At 37.4% G+C, this 20,245-nt stretch overlaps 2 protein-coding genes across 4 annotated transcripts in view; one reads left to right on the top strand and one right to left on the bottom strand.

Annotated features, from left to right (window-relative positions):
* Positions 1-20,245, bottom strand: part of LOC148080113 (gamma-aminobutyric acid receptor subunit beta-3-like) — a 60,934-nt gene that overhangs the window by 33,822 nt on the left and 6,867 nt on the right. For 2 of the 3 annotated variants that reach the window (XM_087791660.1, XM_087791661.1), the window contains exons 2-3: positions 2,861-2,908; positions 863-954 (exon numbers count right to left, since the gene is read on the bottom strand). In XM_087791660.1, coding sequence (XP_087647786.1) covers positions 863-954; positions 2,861-2,908 — 140 coding nt within the window. Of the gene's footprint in view, positions 1-862; positions 955-1,054; positions 1,526-2,860; positions 2,909-20,245 lie in introns of those variants that run through there. The other variant, XM_087791662.1, reaches the window with a different exon arrangement.
* Positions 4,545-20,245, top strand: part of LOC148080112 (gamma-aminobutyric acid receptor subunit alpha-5-like) — a 29,088-nt gene continuing 13,387 nt past the window's right edge. Inside the window, exons 1-6 of the mRNA XM_087791664.1 lie at positions 4,545-5,069; positions 5,359-5,433; positions 6,227-6,348; positions 8,591-8,658; positions 10,376-10,596; positions 14,261-14,343. Of these exons, the coding sequence (XP_087647790.1) occupies positions 5,369-5,433; positions 6,227-6,348; positions 8,591-8,658; positions 10,376-10,596; positions 14,261-14,343 (559 nt within the window). The 5' untranslated portion in view covers positions 4,545-5,069; positions 5,359-5,368. The remainder of the gene's footprint in view (positions 5,070-5,358; positions 5,434-6,226; positions 6,349-8,590; positions 8,659-10,375; positions 10,597-14,260; positions 14,344-20,245) is intronic.

Here is a 20,245-nt window from a genome sequence, read left to right as displayed (position 1 = left end):
CTTCTATTCCAAGAAATCCTGGTAGTAAACTGAGGTAGTGAATTATTTATTGCCTCCACTTTATTATATAAAGTCATCATTGGGCGGCTGGGCGGCAAAGCACCATGGTAGCTTTTGAGGTTGATTTCTAGTCACGGTTACGAGTGTTATTGAGAGGAATGGCACATCACGTAAAGTTCAAATAAATGTCTGCCGTTGTCTAAATAGGCAGTGAAACTTCATTCCGCTTGTTGTCATACTTTCTTACTTTGTAGAAAAGTTATAAACTCCCGTCGGTCATGCAAAAAAGAGGACATGTCCGCTAAGAGAAGATGTATGGTCAACTTAGTTCATCACATACCCCATTTAAAGTTCTGACTAATAAGCAGTCGTGAAATATAATTCATTTTTTTATGATTCATAAAAGAAAAGCTAAAACATATCCAATTCCTTGCTTAATATGTGCTAGCTAAATATCATAATATAACTATTTGGTAATCACAGCGCCATCTATTGGGGAAAACAACAGAAGAACATTTTTTTTATGAAACTTCACTATTATTGGCTTAAAATGTATAAATCAGGTAATCCCAATGATGTCCTATTACTTGTATTTGTTGCTTGGTTGGCTAAACTTTAGCTAAAGTGTAAATGTAGACGCTAGTTAAGCTAACGAGCTAGATTGACAGCATGGTCCTCAAATTCTCATGTGCATGTCTTTATTTTTGGAGAAAAAAACGAAAACACCGCAATTCAACGCCAAAACATTTTTTTTTTTTTTTTTTTTTGGCGTCAGACATTTCGACACCGCCATTCATTCATGGCAAGGGGGGTCTTGGACGCACCTGACCACAATGATCGATAAAACAAGAAGAAGACAAACCTCCAAAGTCTGGTCTCAGCCGGATGTCATATCCCTTCAGTAGTTTATCCACCGTCTCCTTCACGAAAGACATGTTGCCCGGTTCATTGACGCTGCGAGGAAGAGAGACACAAGAAAAAAAGAAAAAAGGGGGTGAAAACCCCAACAACCGTGGATTCAGGACAACATAACCTTGACTGGAAGCTCTCTCACCTTTTGGCGCAACACACAATTGAACCGACAACCAGTGCGGAGAAGACGCGGAATTGACGAACCCTGCGCAAAGGCAACATCACCCCTTCTCTTTTTAAGCACCCTCTAATGATCCCCCTGTTTTATTGTTAACTACAATAGCGCTGCAGAAGAAGGAGAAGAAGAAGATGGAGAAGAAGAAGAAGCCCCCCCGATCTTTCCGGCCGCTCTTCAAATCAGAGTAAATCCATTGATTACCCAGGAGGAGAAAGTCGGCTGGAACAGATGGGGGGGTTGTGGCGCTGCTAGTGAAGGGAGGAAGAAAAGTCAGCGTCTTCCCGTGGATGGAGTGAGACGTGAAACATGGGCTGGCATCCCTGTCATGGATCCTGTGCTCCCCAGTCTCTGACTGTGCATGAACATTCAGCAGCGGAGGCGCATATTGATGAGAAGGCTGGACGAGGATGCTGCTGCTGCTGCTGGTGGCGATGAAGGCACTCTGAAGCGCACTTACACACTGTAAAAAAAACACTCCCACCACCAGTGGCTGTCCACTAATGTGTCTTCAGTGGGGAAGGCATCGAGCGATCAACAGCGATGATCATCTCTCATGCTCATCTTATAATCAATTTTTTGACATTTCTGCCATTTTTTATACAGTGGTATTGTTTTGTTTTGTCATCCAGGGATCGGGTCGCGGGGGCAGCAGCTTAAGCAGAGAGGCCCAGACTTTCCTAAAATCCTAAGAGTTCCCAGACAAGCTGGGAGACATAGTCTCTTCAGTTCGTCCTGGGTCTCCCCTACAGGTATTTATCGCCCCATTTATATAGTTGTATAGGTCATATTTAGAGGTAAAATAAATATAAAATAAAACAGTTTCTACATGATCTCGGAGGGGCCACATAAATACAGTCAAGGGGCCACAAAGGCAGACTTTGCCCACGTCTGCCTTAGAAAATTAATAAATAAATAAAATCTTCCTAATTTCAGCCTTTTTTCGACCTAACCTACTTATTTTATGGCTCAGCAGCACTTTTAACGATAAAATACACCAAAAAGCGTAACGAAAATCTTTTTCTTTTTTCTTGACCATGTTTGAAAAGATCATGCTAGTCAAACTTTTTTATCATGTACAACTTGTAAAGAATCTTCTTGTCAATATTGCATTAGTCTTTTATGATAACTGCACGATGATTTGAAGTACTGCATGGACAGGATAATCTATTTTTATGTTTTAAGTCTCGGTATTTTTAAAAAGTAAGGTAAGACATTAACAATTCTGTAACACCTCTGCCTTAGAACTAAAAAGTTGTTAGAATTGAGTTACATAAATAAATAATGTCTTTCCTTACATGGATCATTTCATGCTCTGGGATAGTTATCAGAATATGCTTTTATTTGTTCATCTTCTTTCTTTATTTAGTCACAATTGGCACTTCCTTTTTTTTTCAAACTCCAAAATAGGTGGTTTTAGCGCTGATATTTTTTACAGTGGTCTTCACACCATCCGCGCCAATCCCCTTCCCCTGTGTTTCCTGCAAAAATGGCGGGACCTTAGCACTACCGAGGAGGGACATGCTGCATTCAACCACCGAACCACTCACTGCTACTGATAGATTGGCTTGTTAATCGCCCATAATGACCCTACTTTTTTCCCCCTCTATCTGGAACACTGCGCACGTCCATGAATTATTAAAAAAAAATATCGGAGACAGAGTTGGATGTGTCTGGAGCCTAATTAGGACTCCTCGAGTGCGCATGCGCGATTGAAGGCTTAATTAGTTTGTGTTCTGTTGTGTTGTCTGAACTGTGTAGAGATGCTCCTACCTGGTGTCATAAATGGCGAACAACTTCTTGTTTCCGTCCACAGCATTCCTGCAAAAAGAAGAAAAAACAGTCACACTTGTGTAAAACATTTAATATATATATTTTTTTGGATATTGTTCTTATTGTTTTTTAATGCGTGTTTTTTTTTTTAACTGAAAAAAAGGAAGGAGAAGGGATGCTTTTTAATATCCAACAGAAACAACGCATTCCGTTACAAACCAGCTCCAATTTCTCACACACACACACACGCACTTATTTAACCGGGCATTCCACTGCAGGAGCTGTCCGCACCACTGGTGCTGAACTTGGACTCCTTCTATACCCGACACACTGTCACAAGACTTTTACTTTTTCCCTCATTCTCCGATCCAATTATGGAAGTGTAGCACTCTAATTATAATGCATGAGAGATGGAACTCGACTACCCTCTTATGGCCATGAGCTTTACTCTTAATAGGAAACTCACACATGCAAATTAGATGAAGATCAGGTGTTTATTTCTCGCTTTTTTTGCTCTTTTATTTGGTGGTTAATTGCACAAAAGCATCCGAATAAAAATGATGAATATATTTATTTGAAATGTATACATTTTATTAGAACTTGTTTAGAAAACAACTAAAGACACAGAATACTATACAAGACACACATATATATATAATTTCACAGAACTGTAACTGGAATCTCTGAATGGAAGATGGATAGAGCAGGGTTCAGTGGAAGTATATCTCAGAGTGTGGGCAGAACTATTTAATATTAATAATTTAGCATATGACTGTTTGTACGTCTATAAATGCTGTATGCATAGAGGTACATTCTAGAAGACAATGTATAAACTTGAGCTAGAATACAATTCATGTTTGAAACAATGACTGCAATTGTTTGTGATATCTGAGGTGCCTAATTTGAGCTCAAAATATGGTTATTATAGAATAGTATAAACGGCTAATACTAAAGGATGAGCATGTATATTGAAAAAAGATGGCTTTAACACTTTCTTACTTCTATTGCATTTTATTTAGTATCACTGTTATTATTATTTCTTTTTAATCTTGTACTTTTAATCACACCAGTACTGCTAATAATTTCCCTAATGCAGTTTATATAATAATATTTATTAATTAAGATACTTTGTACTCAACTACAGTCTGAAAAAAGACAATCATTGTGTCCCAACGGTATTTCTGTTTTACTTGAATTCGATCTTTCTTCAAGAGGTTCATATTAATCTCTCTGTATTTTGATAGTGATACATCATCTTTTTGATTATCTATTCATATAATGTTTATTGTTTACACACCGCCAACATAAGATAGTGAATAAAAGTTGTTGCTCTAATTTTCAAGATTAATCCAGTCAGCAGATATTTCCGGTAAACTAAGTCTTAGGTTATGATCTCCATGTACAGTATTTATAGCATTAATTCTTCCCAGAGTCCTGTAGGACAAAGCAATGTTGTGTTAAGTCCCAAACCATCATACCAATACCTAACCTGTCCCCTGTATATATATGGATAAGGTGCTATTTAAAGTGCAATGGGGACTTTAAGATAAAACATTAGTCAACTTTCCAATTACTTTCTTGTTAAAGTAAAGTAAGGTGGCCGGGGTCCAAAAAGCCCCAGGGCCTAAGAAAGCATTACTCCGCCTCTGATTAAAAAAGGGGGGGTTGCTAGTTTCGGGGAATCGCTTTACGCAGTGTTTTTCTGTTCGCGGGTTGGACAGGGTTCACCTGATTTTATTAAGAATCTTCCTCCCCGCCGCATCACAGCCTCCCCCTCCTTCCCTCACCTTCTCCTCCCAGCCCACCAATCAGGAGCGCCCATTATAAAATTATTAACCTCCATTGCAGCACTTCGTACTCCTCGCACCGGCAGTGAGCTGTTTTTGTGGTTGGTGAAGAAATGTGGAGAGAACCCCGTCTCCTCCGAGACCACCGGGACCACAGACCGAGCGGGCAGCGCGAGTGATGCCGCCGCTGCTGCGACACCTCCGGGGGCGATAACGCAGGAGACGCGGTGCGGCAGCCAGTGAAGGAGCAAGGCGAGAATCCAGACTACGCGAGTCTGAGCTGGAGGCTACCAAAAACGGACCGGGGAACCGAACCGGAGGGGGAAAGGAGATCGCCTTGTTTCTTCACCTCGAGGCACCGTGACTGCGTTCGTGCAGGTGCAAGAGAAAGTCACATCTGCTGCTGTCGGATCTTCATCCAGGTACATCTCAATTTTTCAGTCCCTTGCTCTAAGAAATAGCCTAAATGGATCGCAGATGGATGGAGAGTATTGTATTAAAGCTGTAGGGTTGACACAATAGGGACATAGTCAAGTGTATCATAAAGCTTTGCTCTCATTTCGGTCACCATTTGTATCGAACTGAACAATAAAAAAAAAATGGGCCTCTGTTGCAGCAGAAATATACAAGTGATTCCTCTGACAGTCCATATATGCAGCAACTCAAACCTTTTTTTTTTTCTTTTTTTTTTTTACATTTCTTTCTCTTCAGGAACAACAAGATGACCAACAGAGTATTACTTGGTCTTCTCCTGTCCCTGCTGCTGGTACATGGAGTCCAAAAGGGGTGAATATAATGTTATTTAAATATCTAAGATATTGTGCACTTAACAGAGTGAATGCTCATGTCATGAATATGTTGTTTATTATTTAAAAAAACTTATATCTACCTCCAAATTGTTCAAATATCTCCAACATTAAAAAAAACAAAAAACAATTTTATGCACATACATTTAAACAATTTTTTAAACTTTATTTGCCATTAAAGTATGGCTTAAATGGTCAGCGAAAAGCATTTTATACCGTACTCCTTGTAATGAACATATTTTATATAAAAATTTAATATTTCATTCGGTTAATGAAACTCACGGCTAATTATTTAGCTGAGATTTCTGGCCAAGCCTGCCTCCAGTCCATTGATTGATCGCACATCTCAGCTGCACTCTGCTACACCACTGCTTAAGTGCCTGTCCTGCACTCATGAAAAGCCAAAAGATCTTTGGCAACGCCGTCAGTAAATCACTGGAATAGTCCACTCCCAGCTGAGTGGATCACTGGCCCCTTCATCATCAAACCTCGCGACCACAATCCAGGGATTTGCCCTTTTTTTTTCATTTTCTGTGACTAAAACACACGTTTCATTTTCAGGTTGAATTTTTGGGTTGCAGAAACTCATCAATTTTTTATTTGGATCTCATGTCAAAGACTTAATTATCCGTAGCTGCTACTTGTGTTCAATAATTAATCACGACACCGTTCTGTAACGGAGCGGAAGAGTTAATTACTTTCGCACCACCTTGTTCACACTAACACAGGAAGCGTGTACCAATGTCCACTTTGCTTCATTCTTCCCACCCTAGTACCTGCCAGGCCACCTCAGAGGCTCAGAAGGACGCGGCGGCCAATGACAGCACAGTGTTCACCAGGATCCTGGACGGCCTGCTGGACGGTTACGACAACAGGCTAAGACCAGGACTCGGAGGTTTGCCTTTCTTGAAATTTAGAAGACAAAACAAACACATACGCTGATCCAACTGTGATAAATGATGCCTATACACGCACTTATGGAAGGGGGAAATAAACAAGGGCCAAAACCTTATTTTCAAAAATACAAATCCAAAATACAAAAATACATCCGGTATTTATCAAAATTGCAAGACAACCATTTGGTTCTTATGTCTCACTTAGGTTAGAACCATAAGTTCTTATGTTGTGTATCAACGATAACAATCTTTAGGCTAACATGCTAGTGTAGCCTAAGAAGCTTCTCCACTCATGATCTTGACAACACATCCACATGATTCTTCTGTAAGAAATATTGATGTTGACTTCAACTGCTTGTAGCCTTTGAAGCTTCTGGATATTAATATTTGACCAGGTTGGGACAGAAAAACGAATCTACAAGTTGTACCAGAGCTAATTTATCTCGAATAAACGGAGGCATTGAAGGTCGATGTTTGGGGATTGTAACCATCACGATGACTGCGCGTCAAGAGATTAAGAAAAAGTTGTATTTTGAACATATATGTGTGCGGTAATTAAATTATGAACTGAATAACTAGTTACACAACTAAACAACTAAGAAGACGTTAGCATTTGCTAACAAAACTTCAGGTTTTATTAATACATTTTAACTGGTAGAGTAGTTTGAGTTGAAGCACTTCCTAAAATAAGATATTCTTAGTAATAATATGTCACTTGTTCGTGTTAAGCTTGTGTTTTATCAACATGCCTCTACCCTAGGCAGTCAGGTTTCCTCACAAATTCGTCCAAAGATACTCAGAAAAAGATAGTTAGTAGCTCGGTTGTCACTAAATGTATCTAACCGCTTTTTAAGAAGGGCTTCAGTTATTTAATATACATTTTAATTAAAAATCGAGTTCATTTAAAGTGTCCTTTTTAATCTCCAGTATTTCCTAATAAGCGTGAACTATATCATTTGTCTAAGTCATTTAAAAGTCATGACATTTTAATGCAAATGGCCTTTGCCACCAGAAATTTATGTGGCCATAATATACGACACATTCCACATTCCATTAACCCCAAACTTCAACGTTATATAAATGGATACATTTCCCACAATCCTTTGCTCAGCTGTGTGGTCAGGGTGATCTTTTTTTTTTTTTTTTTAACCCCATCAATGATCTAACGTGTTGATACTGCTTGAGTCGCCGCAGTAGATCAATCAAGCAGTTGGAAGCCAGATACATCATTCTCTGGCATTTTATTCACACTGCTCACCCTGGCAACAACCTTGAGAGGCTTCAAATCACACTCTCACACTTCCATATTGAAGGCACCCCTGGCTTTCATTACACCTTTATTTCCTTACAGCTTTTCAGTCTGACCTTGTGGCACAAGAACATGTCTCACTTTGTTTTCATGCCGGCATTTCATATTTTGTTCCATAAAAGGAAGAAGCAAGGTCTTTTTTTTTTATTTGTGAAAGCAGCTCTTACATCCTAGCAACCGTTGCTACCCATCACAGGAGGCCTGTAAATACTGAGAAAAAAAACATACAACAGTTCGGTCAACACCCAACGAAGACTGGCAGGACTAAAATCTGTGTTCTGCTCTTCTTGTGGTGTTACATTAACGTGGAATTACTGATTTACATATTTCTATTTGATAGAAAAAAAAAACACAATAATTGTTGCCCTTTTCATACTTTGTTTTGTTGTGTTATATAGGCTAATGTGGCTAACATTATATAAAGGTTTCTAAATATATTTCTAAAAAATATACATGTTATTTTGCATTTTTGTTTCTCGGTCAAGTGTCTTGCATGGTAGATAGGTGTGGGCATTCCTGGTTTATGAGTTTTTAAAAGCTTTTAGTTTTGCATATCACCATGAAGGTCCTCCAAATTAGTTTACGAGTTTATTGACCACTAAGCTGCCTGGTTGAACCCCAAGCGATTTATTAATTAAACGTCATTACTCAAGCCCTTTTCATTAAAGGCACTCAAAGTGCTGTCTTTAAAATTGACAGTAAATGTAGAACATACAACCAGAGAAAGAGACCAAACACCTCAGGGAAGCATGATAAAACACTATAGCAACAGTGAAGATTAAATAGGGTTGAAAATCAATATTAAACAAAAGTAAATTCAGCTGTATGACATCTTTTATGTCCGGGAATTTCGTGAGTAAAGCTCTGAGTCACTTTGTTGAAAAGCTTAATATTTATCTTTATTTATGAGTCTCTGTCTTATTTCCCAACAGAAAACGTCACAGAGATCAAGACAAATATTTTTGTTACCAGCTTTGGGCCGGTGTCAGACACGGAGATGGTGAGTACAACTTAAACAATAAGGGGCATCATGTACACTAAATACAGTCGGACACCGAAATCTAGAAAATCTGGCACGTCCAAGAATATTCAAATCTATAAATCTGGGTGTACACACAAATAAAAGCACTTGTCCTTTTATATATCCCAATCAACCTAGAATTATTCACAGCCTTGTTCATCCCTTTCCACGCCCTCATTTACATATTTAAATCATATTTAAACGAACAGAAAAAACAAATGAAAACATGTATTTAAACTAGATTAGCACTTTATGGCAGTTCATTTAAACATTTTTGACATTGATCCCATACTTAAATTTAAATTAGTGCAGACAAGCTCCGGTATAAATGTTTATATTTTATAATACACAGTTATTAACGCGAATACTTTCTGTACAGAGACGATCAGCTTATTTGAGACATCTTAAAATGGATTTTAACAAGAATAAAACTGTAAATCAGTAACTTAAAGCATTGAGTATTGATGATGTTGTGAAGATGGTCTGATGGTCTGAGCTTTATATGAACGTGTGGCGCAGTTGCGTGAATTATTATTACATTTATAAAATAAAAGCTTCTTGTTTATAAATTACAAATCATGTGACAGTGTATTTATATAAGTGTGTTTTTCAAGGACATCGCTCTGATCGCGTGATCACATAAGGGAAACTATAGCTGCTTTCTTTCTCCAGCTTCACTTTAATCTGAAGGGATGATGTTGTTCCACAAGAACGTCTGTGACTCTCATAGAAAAAGACTTGAAGCGTTCAGACGCTAATCGTTTTGATCCTTATATTATAAAAAAAAGCTCATAATTAATTTACATTTTTTCTGAATAGCATGAAATATTTAGTATAAAACAATTTTTGTTTTGTCTTAATAATCACAGATCATCAGTTTGGTGAATGAGAACAAATATATACGTTTGTGAATAATTTAACATTCACTCAAATAACTACAAACACTTGTGTGTGTGTGTTTATTTTTTATCAATATTGATCATTAATGACATGCATCTGAGCAGCTGATCCGTACTACACGACCTACAAATGTGTCGGGTATTTCGACCTTTTTTTACTCTTTTTTCCTTATACATATGGATAAGATACATATGGACTTTGAGGTGAAAAAGTAGATCTGCACTTTTTTTTGTACGTACGACCCTTTATTACGCGAAACCCATGGTTATTTTAACCGTTTATTTGCATGTATGCTTCTGCAACGACTGGAAATCATGGACCAAATGTGGTCTTCAATCTAATGGCATAAGAAAGGTCCATTTCTGATGGTTCTGATGTCCTCAATGACTCAGGACTTCCATGAAGCGAAACATTAGAAAAACCTAACAACGTAAAGAAAATGGACAGTTTCCATGGCAATAAGAGGAAAATCAAGGCTGCTGAGTACTTGGTTTTTGAGTCTGTTGTTCTGTCCATGTAACAGGCATCACATTTAACATGAGGTCCACCTAACCTTACAAATTCATTCGTAAGGGATGAAAAAGCTGTTTTTAAACCTAAATGACACTGCCAAACATGATGGAGGTCTTGTTTCCATGGCGACACATTTCCTATGTTGCCTAAATAGATAAATCATTACGACTACTTCTATCTTTAGTGTTTTTCTTCCCCTCGATCTTTCCACCATGATTGTTTGTTTCAAGTCAATAACATCTAGACGATGTTTCTAATGATTTGTCCATAATTCATCTTACAGGAGTACACGATTGACGTGTTCTTCCGTCAGAGCTGGAAGGATGAGCGCCTGCGGTTTAAAGGCCCGATGGAGATGTTGCCTTTAAATAACCTGCTGGCCAGCAACATCTGGACCCCGGACACTTTCTTTCTTAACGGAAAGAAGTCCATTGCTCACAACATGACCACGCCGAACAAGCTGCTGCGCCTCCAAGATGACGGCACCCTTCTTTACACCATGAGGTACAATTGATCAAACTCTGATGGATATTAGACAAAGTTAAATATAATCCTATTCTTTATGTTTTATTCATGAACCTCGTTCTGTCATGACGCAGTTCAGCAACCTGTAACAGTAGGAAACAGTGACATCAAGTGGCTACATTTGGCAATTGTTTTGATATTAAAAATGTAAAACGTAAATAATCGTAATTGCGTGGTTTGCTACTGAAACATATCCATAAGTAAATAATGTTACAAGAAAATGTAAGGTATGAATTCAAGAGATATTTAATTTGATGATCAATAAATATATGATTATGTCATCCCTATACAAAACAAGGTACATAAAAAAAAGAAGTTGTATTTAAAAATATAAATTGTAACTTACCCTTACTTAATATCAACATGTCATCTCATGACCACCCTATAAAAAATAGTTTAATGTGTGAGCAATTATGCATCAAACTTAATTTGATGAGCAAAAGCATGAGGGTGACCTTTGAACTGGGAATTAGAATAACTCTGCACAAGTGTTCATCCTCACTGTAGCTGCGGGACTTAAGAGTGACCATATCACGGATGAGAGCTCGCCATTGCACAGAGGCGTTTCCGACGGCGAGAAAACCACCGCAGATTATCCATATTCATCCCTCCTGACATATAAACACGCTGACAAAGGCCGGTTGTGGACTCTGTGAGCCGGTGTAGGAACACGTATGAGCGAACGCTCACCCAGAGTGTCAGAGCAGCAGCCAGTATTAATCAGTTATAGTGGTTCTGAACTTTGACCTTTGGGCTTAACAAGTCAGGGATTGGTGAAAGTGCATACATATGGAGATTTATTCAAGTATGAAGTCATCTGTTTCCAAACATGCACACGCCATTATCCTCAATTATAGGGTCCACTAGATGGCACAATCTGCTGTATATTCAATTGCTTTAAACGTTTATTCTTGTGACTTCAAATCATTTTCTAACCAAAGGCGCCACCTACTGAGCACTAAATAATAGGACAATGATTTATGAAGTGTCAATAGTCCCCCACTACTTGATGATGGCTTGGATATTTTTCCACAGTGACAAATGTTGCCGTGAGGAAAGATAATTTAAGGATGACTCATTTTTTAAGTCATACAAGTGAGAGTGAGCAATAATGATGTGTTGATACAGCTTCATGAAGCAGCTTTATCAACCCATTTCCAGCGGAAACAAACACTCTCAGTCTGTAGAATACAGTATATATATAAAAAATATATATATATTTGGATTTGTTGACTTTAGGTTTTATTTATTGTCATTTTAGATACAATAATAAAAATATATATTTTAAAGTAAATAACCATAATTAGTGATGGGTTGCTGAGGCCTCATGAAACAAATGAAGACACTGCATCATGATACAGCATCAGCTGTGTGATGTTTAAATCAACTGATGAAAGAGCAGGAGGTGCCGTTGATTGAATTTCTAAGATAATGACGATGCTTCGTGAAGCTTCATCAACCCATCACTAAATGAAGAATAATCAGAAAAGCAAAAGAGTGCAGAACCCCAGACAGCCTCTTACTATAATTTTTTTAAGCAACATATTATTTTCCTACATTTGTTATAATCTCTTCAATTTAGTTTTTAGCATGTGGTACAAAGGGAGAACGATGTTCAAGTGAGGTATGGATCTAGATGGCAATATATAGATAGATAAAACTTTATTTATTTATTTATATATATATATATATATATATATATATATATATATATATATATATATATATATATATATATACTACTAAAATGTAATCATTTGGTCCTTGTCTCTCTCTATAAAATCCAAAATAGATATATTTTTTCAGGAATTTTGCAAACATACAGACTATCAAAAGATACAAAATCAATAAGCTACCAGAGAGAGTCATATATTACAGAACATAAGTCTGGAAAATTAAATAAAACTAATAACTAATAACTAATAAAACTAGTATCAAAGGTGATCCGACTTCTCCCCTGGGAGATAACAATAATTTGTCTTTTGAGCATTATTCACCAGGCAAAATATGTGTTGTGGACTCTTCAAACAGCTTCAGATTGCGGCAAAAACAGACACCATCTCTTTTTCCTTCCTCGTCAAAGTTTGACACTTGACTGCTGTCAGCTTTTTCCGACAATTTACAGCTCTTCAAGCCAAAAAAGTTTGCTGACCCAAATGATTTTTGCTGAGCTCATTGTTGACCTCAATGTGGTCCCCCATATGTCACGATGGCTCCTCGGTGTCATCCTTTCCTTTCTCTAACTTCCTCCCAAAACGTTTTTAAATTCAATTTTTTTTATATACTGAGGGACTCACAGTCGGACACAATCTCTAGCTACATTTTCCGATACATGGACGATGGAAGGCTGTCACATTCCCAGATGGCAGAAAGCAAAGATGTTTTCTGTGTTCACACTTCCCGAAGAACATGCCCACACATCATGTGAGCGCCATTAGATCATCCCTGCATCATGCATGAGTGTCAGCAGCTGCTCCGTCAAGACGCAGCCGTGTCGCAGCATAACTGTATCCATTACCTCCAGACAAGTGCTTGATTTTGTAGAGCACATTCTCAAGTGTTTGTCTTCATTGAAGATTCATTTGAATGCAGCTCTCGGTGGCGCTCAGAAGCTTAATGCACGCCCGCGTGATGGCAGCTCATCGAGGCACAGAGACGGGACTTTTATCTGGATTTGGTCTCGTCACACACATTATCATTAGGTGTAGACAAGAGGGCGCTGGTGTTCGTGCTCTCTGAGTCAGCTTTGCTCATTTAAAATGCAGCGTTCATCTTTTATATTTCACAAGAAAATAGTCTCAACCCCTCTTTACATTTTTGGCCATTAATACTTGTTCTTTTCTTAGTAAGCATTTATATTTTTACTTTAAATCCTTAAATGTTGTAATATTATTATAACTGATAAATGCTACCTTTTTAAATGCTTTTATAAAAAATACTAACTGCAACGTTAGAGCAGTAAAATTGGTCGTTAAAATACAAAATAGAAGAAGTCACAATAAAAAAAAAAAAAGCTTTTCAGTTTTTAGACTGTGAAAATGTTCATTATATTAGCAATAGTTTTGCACACAATTATGCAACAGACGTTGTCGGCGTTAAAAGCAAGTTGAGCGAGAAAAACAGTGGTCTCTGGAGGTTCCAATGTCAGGCCTCCTCGCACTTTGTAATGCTTCATTAAATATAATAAGATAATTGAGGATGCAGAAAAGTATACCCACGAGGATTCCTCCACAGCTGGGTATTAATATATCAACCGTACACATTACTATTATTAATAACATCATTTGAAAAATCTAATATCCATTATTTTAACGGACATTTATGAGATATGCTTCTGTACCAGCAGGTGGTGGTGTTGCCAATATAATAAAAAAAAAAGCAGTGGGCGACGAACTAATCCTGAAACTATTTCAATTTTGGTCTGCAGTTGAAATGAAAAGTGTCATTTGAGGTCGCACATCAGCTCAAAACAGCTTAACAGAGGTTAGAGCTACACAATAAAGTCGTTTGGTCATATTGCTGCTAAAATAAAAAATAGGAAATGTTGTCTTCTTAGATGAAGAAGTGCTGAATGTTTAACTTGACATAGCAAGGCCTGAATATGCATTTGAAAGGTTTAACGGTCACCACATGTGTCTTTCAGACTGACCATATCAGCCGAGTGTCCAATGCAGCTGGAGGATTTCCCCATGGACGCGCACGCATGTCCACTCAAGTTTGGCAGCTGTGAGTCTTTTTTTTTTTTTCTCGTACTACAACATCTACTTAGTACTGCTGCAGGAATCATGTGACTGCATGTTAAAATATGAATATATTGGTAAGCCTGAACCATTTTCATTATTTTTGGAATACGCATGCAGTTAGTGTAACGCCTTCGAAATGTTAGTAAAAAGACATTTAATTAGGGACCTTAATAATAAAAGAGCCTGGTATAAAATCAAAAGACCAATAATTAAATTAATTTACACTCCCTTGTTTAAGAATAGGTTCTGTTTTTCTGTTGCTTATTTCGTGTGTTATCTTATTTCATTCTTTTATTCTATACTGACTACACACAAAATCCTATGTTGTGTTTACAATATTTACAATAAAAGGTTTCTGATTCTGAAAAGATGAATACATGTTATTGTTCAGTAAATTATAGTTGACTTTCTTTTGTTTATTGATTACAGTTACAATTCATAAGAAAACTAAATAAATATTTTTTATTTCATTCAAAATATCAAAGATAATTTATATAATTGGAAGGTGGTTCCTGATTTATAGGAGCAAAAAATGCTGGGAAAAGATGTTCCTTTGAGATTTACCAGATCTAGGTGAGGCTGGTTATCCTTAATATTAATAAAGTAACAGTGTGTGTGTCTGTGTGTGTGTGTGCAGACAGTGGCTGCCAGTCTATGGTGTTTCCAAGAATCTGCCTTATACTAAGCGGTTGACCTGAATAAATGTAATGAAGCATTTTCCATACTTTTAGAGCCCAATAAATGACATAATTGCTTTGAACAACTATTCTATTCAAACCTCTTTTCACAGGGCGCCACCTACTGAGCGCAAAAAAAATTGCAATTAGTTTCATTAGCATATTTCTGTTTCCCTTTACTTTTATGTTAAATAAATTATTTAGTGCAACACAAATGATAAAATAATGATTTTTTTAATGTCCAAGGAGAAAATTAAAAATTAATTTAAAACAATGTAATACATTATTTAAGATCCAACAAACATCAGAAATGTACTTAATCTGGGTCAATAGTTTGAAAAATACTGCACGATGTTTATTACCTGTCTTGACCTTGTTACTGAATAAGAGCTCAAAAAATCAAATGACATAAGATAAAACAGGTTTTAAATAAACATATTTTAAAGAACAAAAGTCTCCCAAAAGTACGATAACTTAATAAACTGTGAAAAATATATATATATTTAACAACAATAAATAACACATGTTCTTTACATTAACTCATCTTAAGTGTCCCGGCTTTGAACCTTGGTGACCTCTTACTTGAACTCTGAACTTGCGAACAGGAAAGACGCCCATGTTATTGATCCTAATTATTCCCCCCTGACTTCTTCCTAACCACTTAAGTAGGCCTGAGTGATTTACCGTCATATTTGGAAAACGTATCTCCACAGCCTCATGTATTGTTGCTGTGAGCTTGAAAATCAATGCGTAATTCAGTGCAGTTTCTTAAGGTTGACCACCTGGTCCGTAGAAAGATGCAGGTGAATGTATGTCCGGCATTCATGAGTAGTGACTGGCTCAAATGGGGAGAAGCAGGTACTTAAAGACAGATCTGGACAAATGCCACACCTAGGGAGCTTGTGGGCTAAAAGGATGACGCCCTTATCCCCAGATTTCTGCTCAATCCCCTCCACCTACAGCCACTAGCATATCTGACCGTAATCCAATTACAGGGCAGCTTGGCCTTTCCGAGTCACACATTAACCTATTCACCTGCCGCTAGCAAGCTACCAAAACTATTCATGTGCAGAAAATGCTTGGATGACAATACTGAATTATGTTCTACAAGCATCAGCGCTTGAAACACCGCTTTACTGAGTCGTCTTCTAATCCTGATTGTGATGTCATTGGTTAGAGTAATCTTGGTGTCCTGGCAGAACCCTGCACCTGAGGGCTACCTGACATGCCCTGTGTCCTCACGACAGGGCTAAGGGAAACAATCCCTCCGTGTGAATCAGACTGATCATGGATATCACTCGACTGCACATCATAGTGTAATACAGCGGTGTAGAGTTTGGATTTTACAATGTTATCCATATGTGTCAAATTGATGTTAGTGCTTAAAGTCAAAAACAAAAGTGTGTCTTGTGCTGAAAGAAGACCTTTTTTGTTGGGGATTTAATAAGAAATGGAGAGTCCAAACTTTTTTAATGAAGGCCACACAAAGTGAAAACCAGTGGGAGCCAAATTTAAACATTGACGTTATACTAAAAGTTATCTCATTCATACTTCAATGGAATACCTCATTTATCTTCAACCATTTTCGCATAAACAGGACAGACAGGTTTTATTTCAACACTAAGCAGCTTTCTTTTTTGGTGTTTTCATTTGACTATTTGGATCATTTCCTAAATGATATTTAAGTAGTTTTAGTTCTGCAGTGTATTTTACATTCTCGGGTTTGAACAATACCGTTTATAACGGAGCCAACAGGCCACATGGAAGATGCAAAAGGGCCAAAAATGGCCAAATTTTTAATTACAGAATAAAACAACTTTTTTTTTTCCTGATTAACTATTATTCATTGTTTTAAAAAAGGTCAATGTGGATAAATATTGTCTGATCGGTTTAAAGCTTCTGACACCCCAATTGCAATTTGAAAATTGCAATAACAATGTAAAAACGCTAGGGGAAGCCAGGAATAATCTATTCAATTTAGGGACTTTTTTGAAGAGGACAAATTGGTATCCTCAATTACCCAACCATGATTGGGTGATGAAGCTTCATGAAATACTGCAATAATAATTTTTATTTTAAAGACATTTTGAAATCACTTAGGAACTGAAAGTAAAACAATGTAAATCTCGTAGTAAAATATATATAATCATATAATAAAATCAATACTTTAAAATAAGGCAAGAATCATAAGAACTGAGGAATTCAACGTAAAGGTAATAAGGACTCTTAAAAGTTTCAAGGTTGTTCTGTCAATGTGTGCAGTCGTATATATATATTTGTTTAAGTATAGTTGTTTGTCCTTGTGGTCCCTGCCATGGATTGATGACCCATTCAAGGTGTATCCCTTTGTCCAGAAGACAGAAAAAACGTTGTCTTGGTGTATTTACTTTCACCACACTTTGGATGTATTGAAGATTACATTTCAGTTTTCAGCCTTGGTATACATGTATTAAAGTGGTTATTTTTGCATGAGAAGCAATGAAATCCGATAGCAGTATTTATATTGTATTTGATGGCAGCACCTAGTCAAGGTGTGAACCCTCTAAATAAAACAATAAAGTCAAAACTGTGTGACTTTTAAGACAATAATAATTGTGGTCAAGTAAGTTAGTGATATTGGAAGCGCTAGGCTAGTTCAAACAACCATTCGGAAATGATTGAAAAATTGTTAGACGATGGTAATGGTTGTTCAGGACTTGTCTGCTACTGCTGGTCTGTCATTATAGACTAAAACATTTTTTTCTCTCTCTACTGTAACTATGGCAACTATGGCTGAACAAAGACATTGACAACAATAAAAATCTATGTAGTTACTCTCAGCTGGCTTTTTTCCCCCTACTTACTACTCAATGGACTTAGAGCTTTGATGGTTTCCATGCCACCTCGATGTGAGTCTGACAGTGATGATATCTGCAAGACAGAGTGACCCAGGTGACCAAAGCAAAGATGGTCTGACAGCTTTTAAAAATGTTCAATCACCTGTAAGGAGAAGAGAAGTGTGAAGCCTCATATACAAGCCGTGATTGATTTATTCCCAGATTAAAGGAATTTAGTAGGAATGGAGAATTTGGTTCTGAGGCCAGTGAATACAACATCACAAACAACTATACTGCCTGTATAAAACACTATTTTAGATTTAAGTCTTGAGGTAAAGAGAATTGGTTTCTTATAGGACCATTTATGCAAATTTTAAAGCAAAAAAAAGAAGAAAAGAAACACTTACAAAAGTCCTATTTACTCTACAACTCTTTCATAGAGTGGTAGAGTACAGTGAGTTAGTCAAGTCAAGTCAATTTTTATTCATAAAGCACGTTTAAAAACAACCAAGGTTGACCAAAGTGCTGTACAGTTGCTCAAAAACATAAAATGGAACGACAAAGATGAAAGCAACGACGGAGATGAATGCAAATCTGTGTTACCACTAGCTAAAAGTTAAAAGATGTGTCAGCAACGTCACAGTGCTGATACTCTAATTTGTATCATTAATTAATATTGATTTCATTGAATATGAGGACAAGAGTTACAGATAATAGGATCTTGCTATTCCTGCCAAAGTAGCCTTGTCCCATATTGAGCGCTGGCGTTGAACCAGACACCTCTGTAAGGTCAACTTAAAATTTCTGTCTAATTTAATCAGACGATGGTGGACAAGAGTTAAAGTTTTGACTGTTTTTAAAAGGGTATTGACTTTGGCAAGATCTTGTAAATAACCACACCATGTCCCTTGAAATAGCCTCCTGCGGTGACAGTGACTTATCCTCCACTAATGTGAGGTGACCCAGCGTCTTGGGTGTCACAAAAATAAAAAATGTGTACAGCAATAGTAGGTGACAACCGTTTTTTTTTTCTCACCTAAGGCAACAAAGTAATAAGTGTGAACTGCAGAAAAGTTGGCACCGTCACACCGCTTCGCCCGCTAGCGTCTTCAGCTGTTCCTCTCTGTAATGAAATTCACCAATAATCCCTCAATCCAATCCAACTACCCTCCAATTAAGGTCCTGGCCCAAGGCATTACACTGTCTATATATAAATACAACATACATTCAGAGACGTGTTGCACTGCCAAGTCAGCAGCTAGATTTGAACTTAAAATTAGATGTGCTTACAGCAGCAATACTGGGTCACACTTACTGGTCTGTGAGTCAGAAGCCTGCAGAACTATGTATACATATTCTTGATGTTGCTTTATCTTCAACAATTTTGGAAAATTGCTGTTTTAATAACTACAGGACAAAATAAAAGGTAGATTATAGAGCAGAGAGTGCCATCTAGTGGGCTGTCGTAGTAGGGCATTGACTCATGAAGCTTCATCAGCCATCTCTAGAAAAGCTTAACTCTGCAAAGTTCAAAAATATATCTTATATTGACCTACTTATGACACATTTTGAGCGCAAGTGCTTTCCAGCAAAGACGGCCACGATGTAATTTTCTGCAGATATCAGCGTATCTGAATCAAAAGGCATACCGTACAGCAGAGATAGTTGCCTGTTGGATGTTTTCTAATGGGTTAAAATGTATTTGTTTTGTTTTTATGAGCATAAGTAGCCAATATAAATCTATTCCTTCTAAAATGGAAGATGCTCTGAAATACAATTTATTTGTTGTGCCCTTGAATTAATATCAACGGCCTGAAGCAGGATACTGATCAAAACAATACTACATCTTGTTAAAGAAAAAAAAAGCGGTTTTAGGACAAGATATACACGTATGAAGGGTAGAACTGCAGGTTTTACGGAATAAAAAAATTTTCTAGGCGCCTCAATCAGTGGATTAAACTGTCTTCAAGGGCGTTCCACAGGCATGTGGCAGCAGCACAGAAGGCTACCATTGAGCATGGTCTAGTTCTGGGGGTTGGAGAGAAGGTTCGAGGATGAGCGGCACATGGGGATTTGAGAGTTCATCTAGGTGGGAGCATGTCCATGATAGGTGTGGGGGTGAGAACTTCGATCCTGCTGGAAACAGGAATCCAGTGGAGTAAGCAGAGTTTGGGGGTTGTATGCTCATATCCATGCACCACCATGAGGATCCTAGCACATATTTCTGGATGTACTGGAGTTTATGAAGGATCTTACTAGGGATCCTGTTAAGAAGTGCATTTCAGTAATGACGCTGGGAGGAGACAAAGGCATAGACCAACAGAGAAGAAGAGATTTGGTTGGATTTTGGAAATATTGCAGAAATGATAGAAGGAGGTCTTGTAGATGTGGC

This window comes from Callionymus lyra, chromosome 5 (assembly GCF_982586985.1).
Source record: "Callionymus lyra chromosome 5, fCalLyr1.hap1.1, whole genome shotgun sequence".
Classification (NCBI taxonomy): Eukaryota; Metazoa; Chordata; class Actinopteri; order Syngnathiformes; family Callionymidae; genus Callionymus; species Callionymus lyra.
Note: the sequence above shows the minus strand (reverse complement) of the source record. Positions and strands in the feature narration are given on the sequence as shown.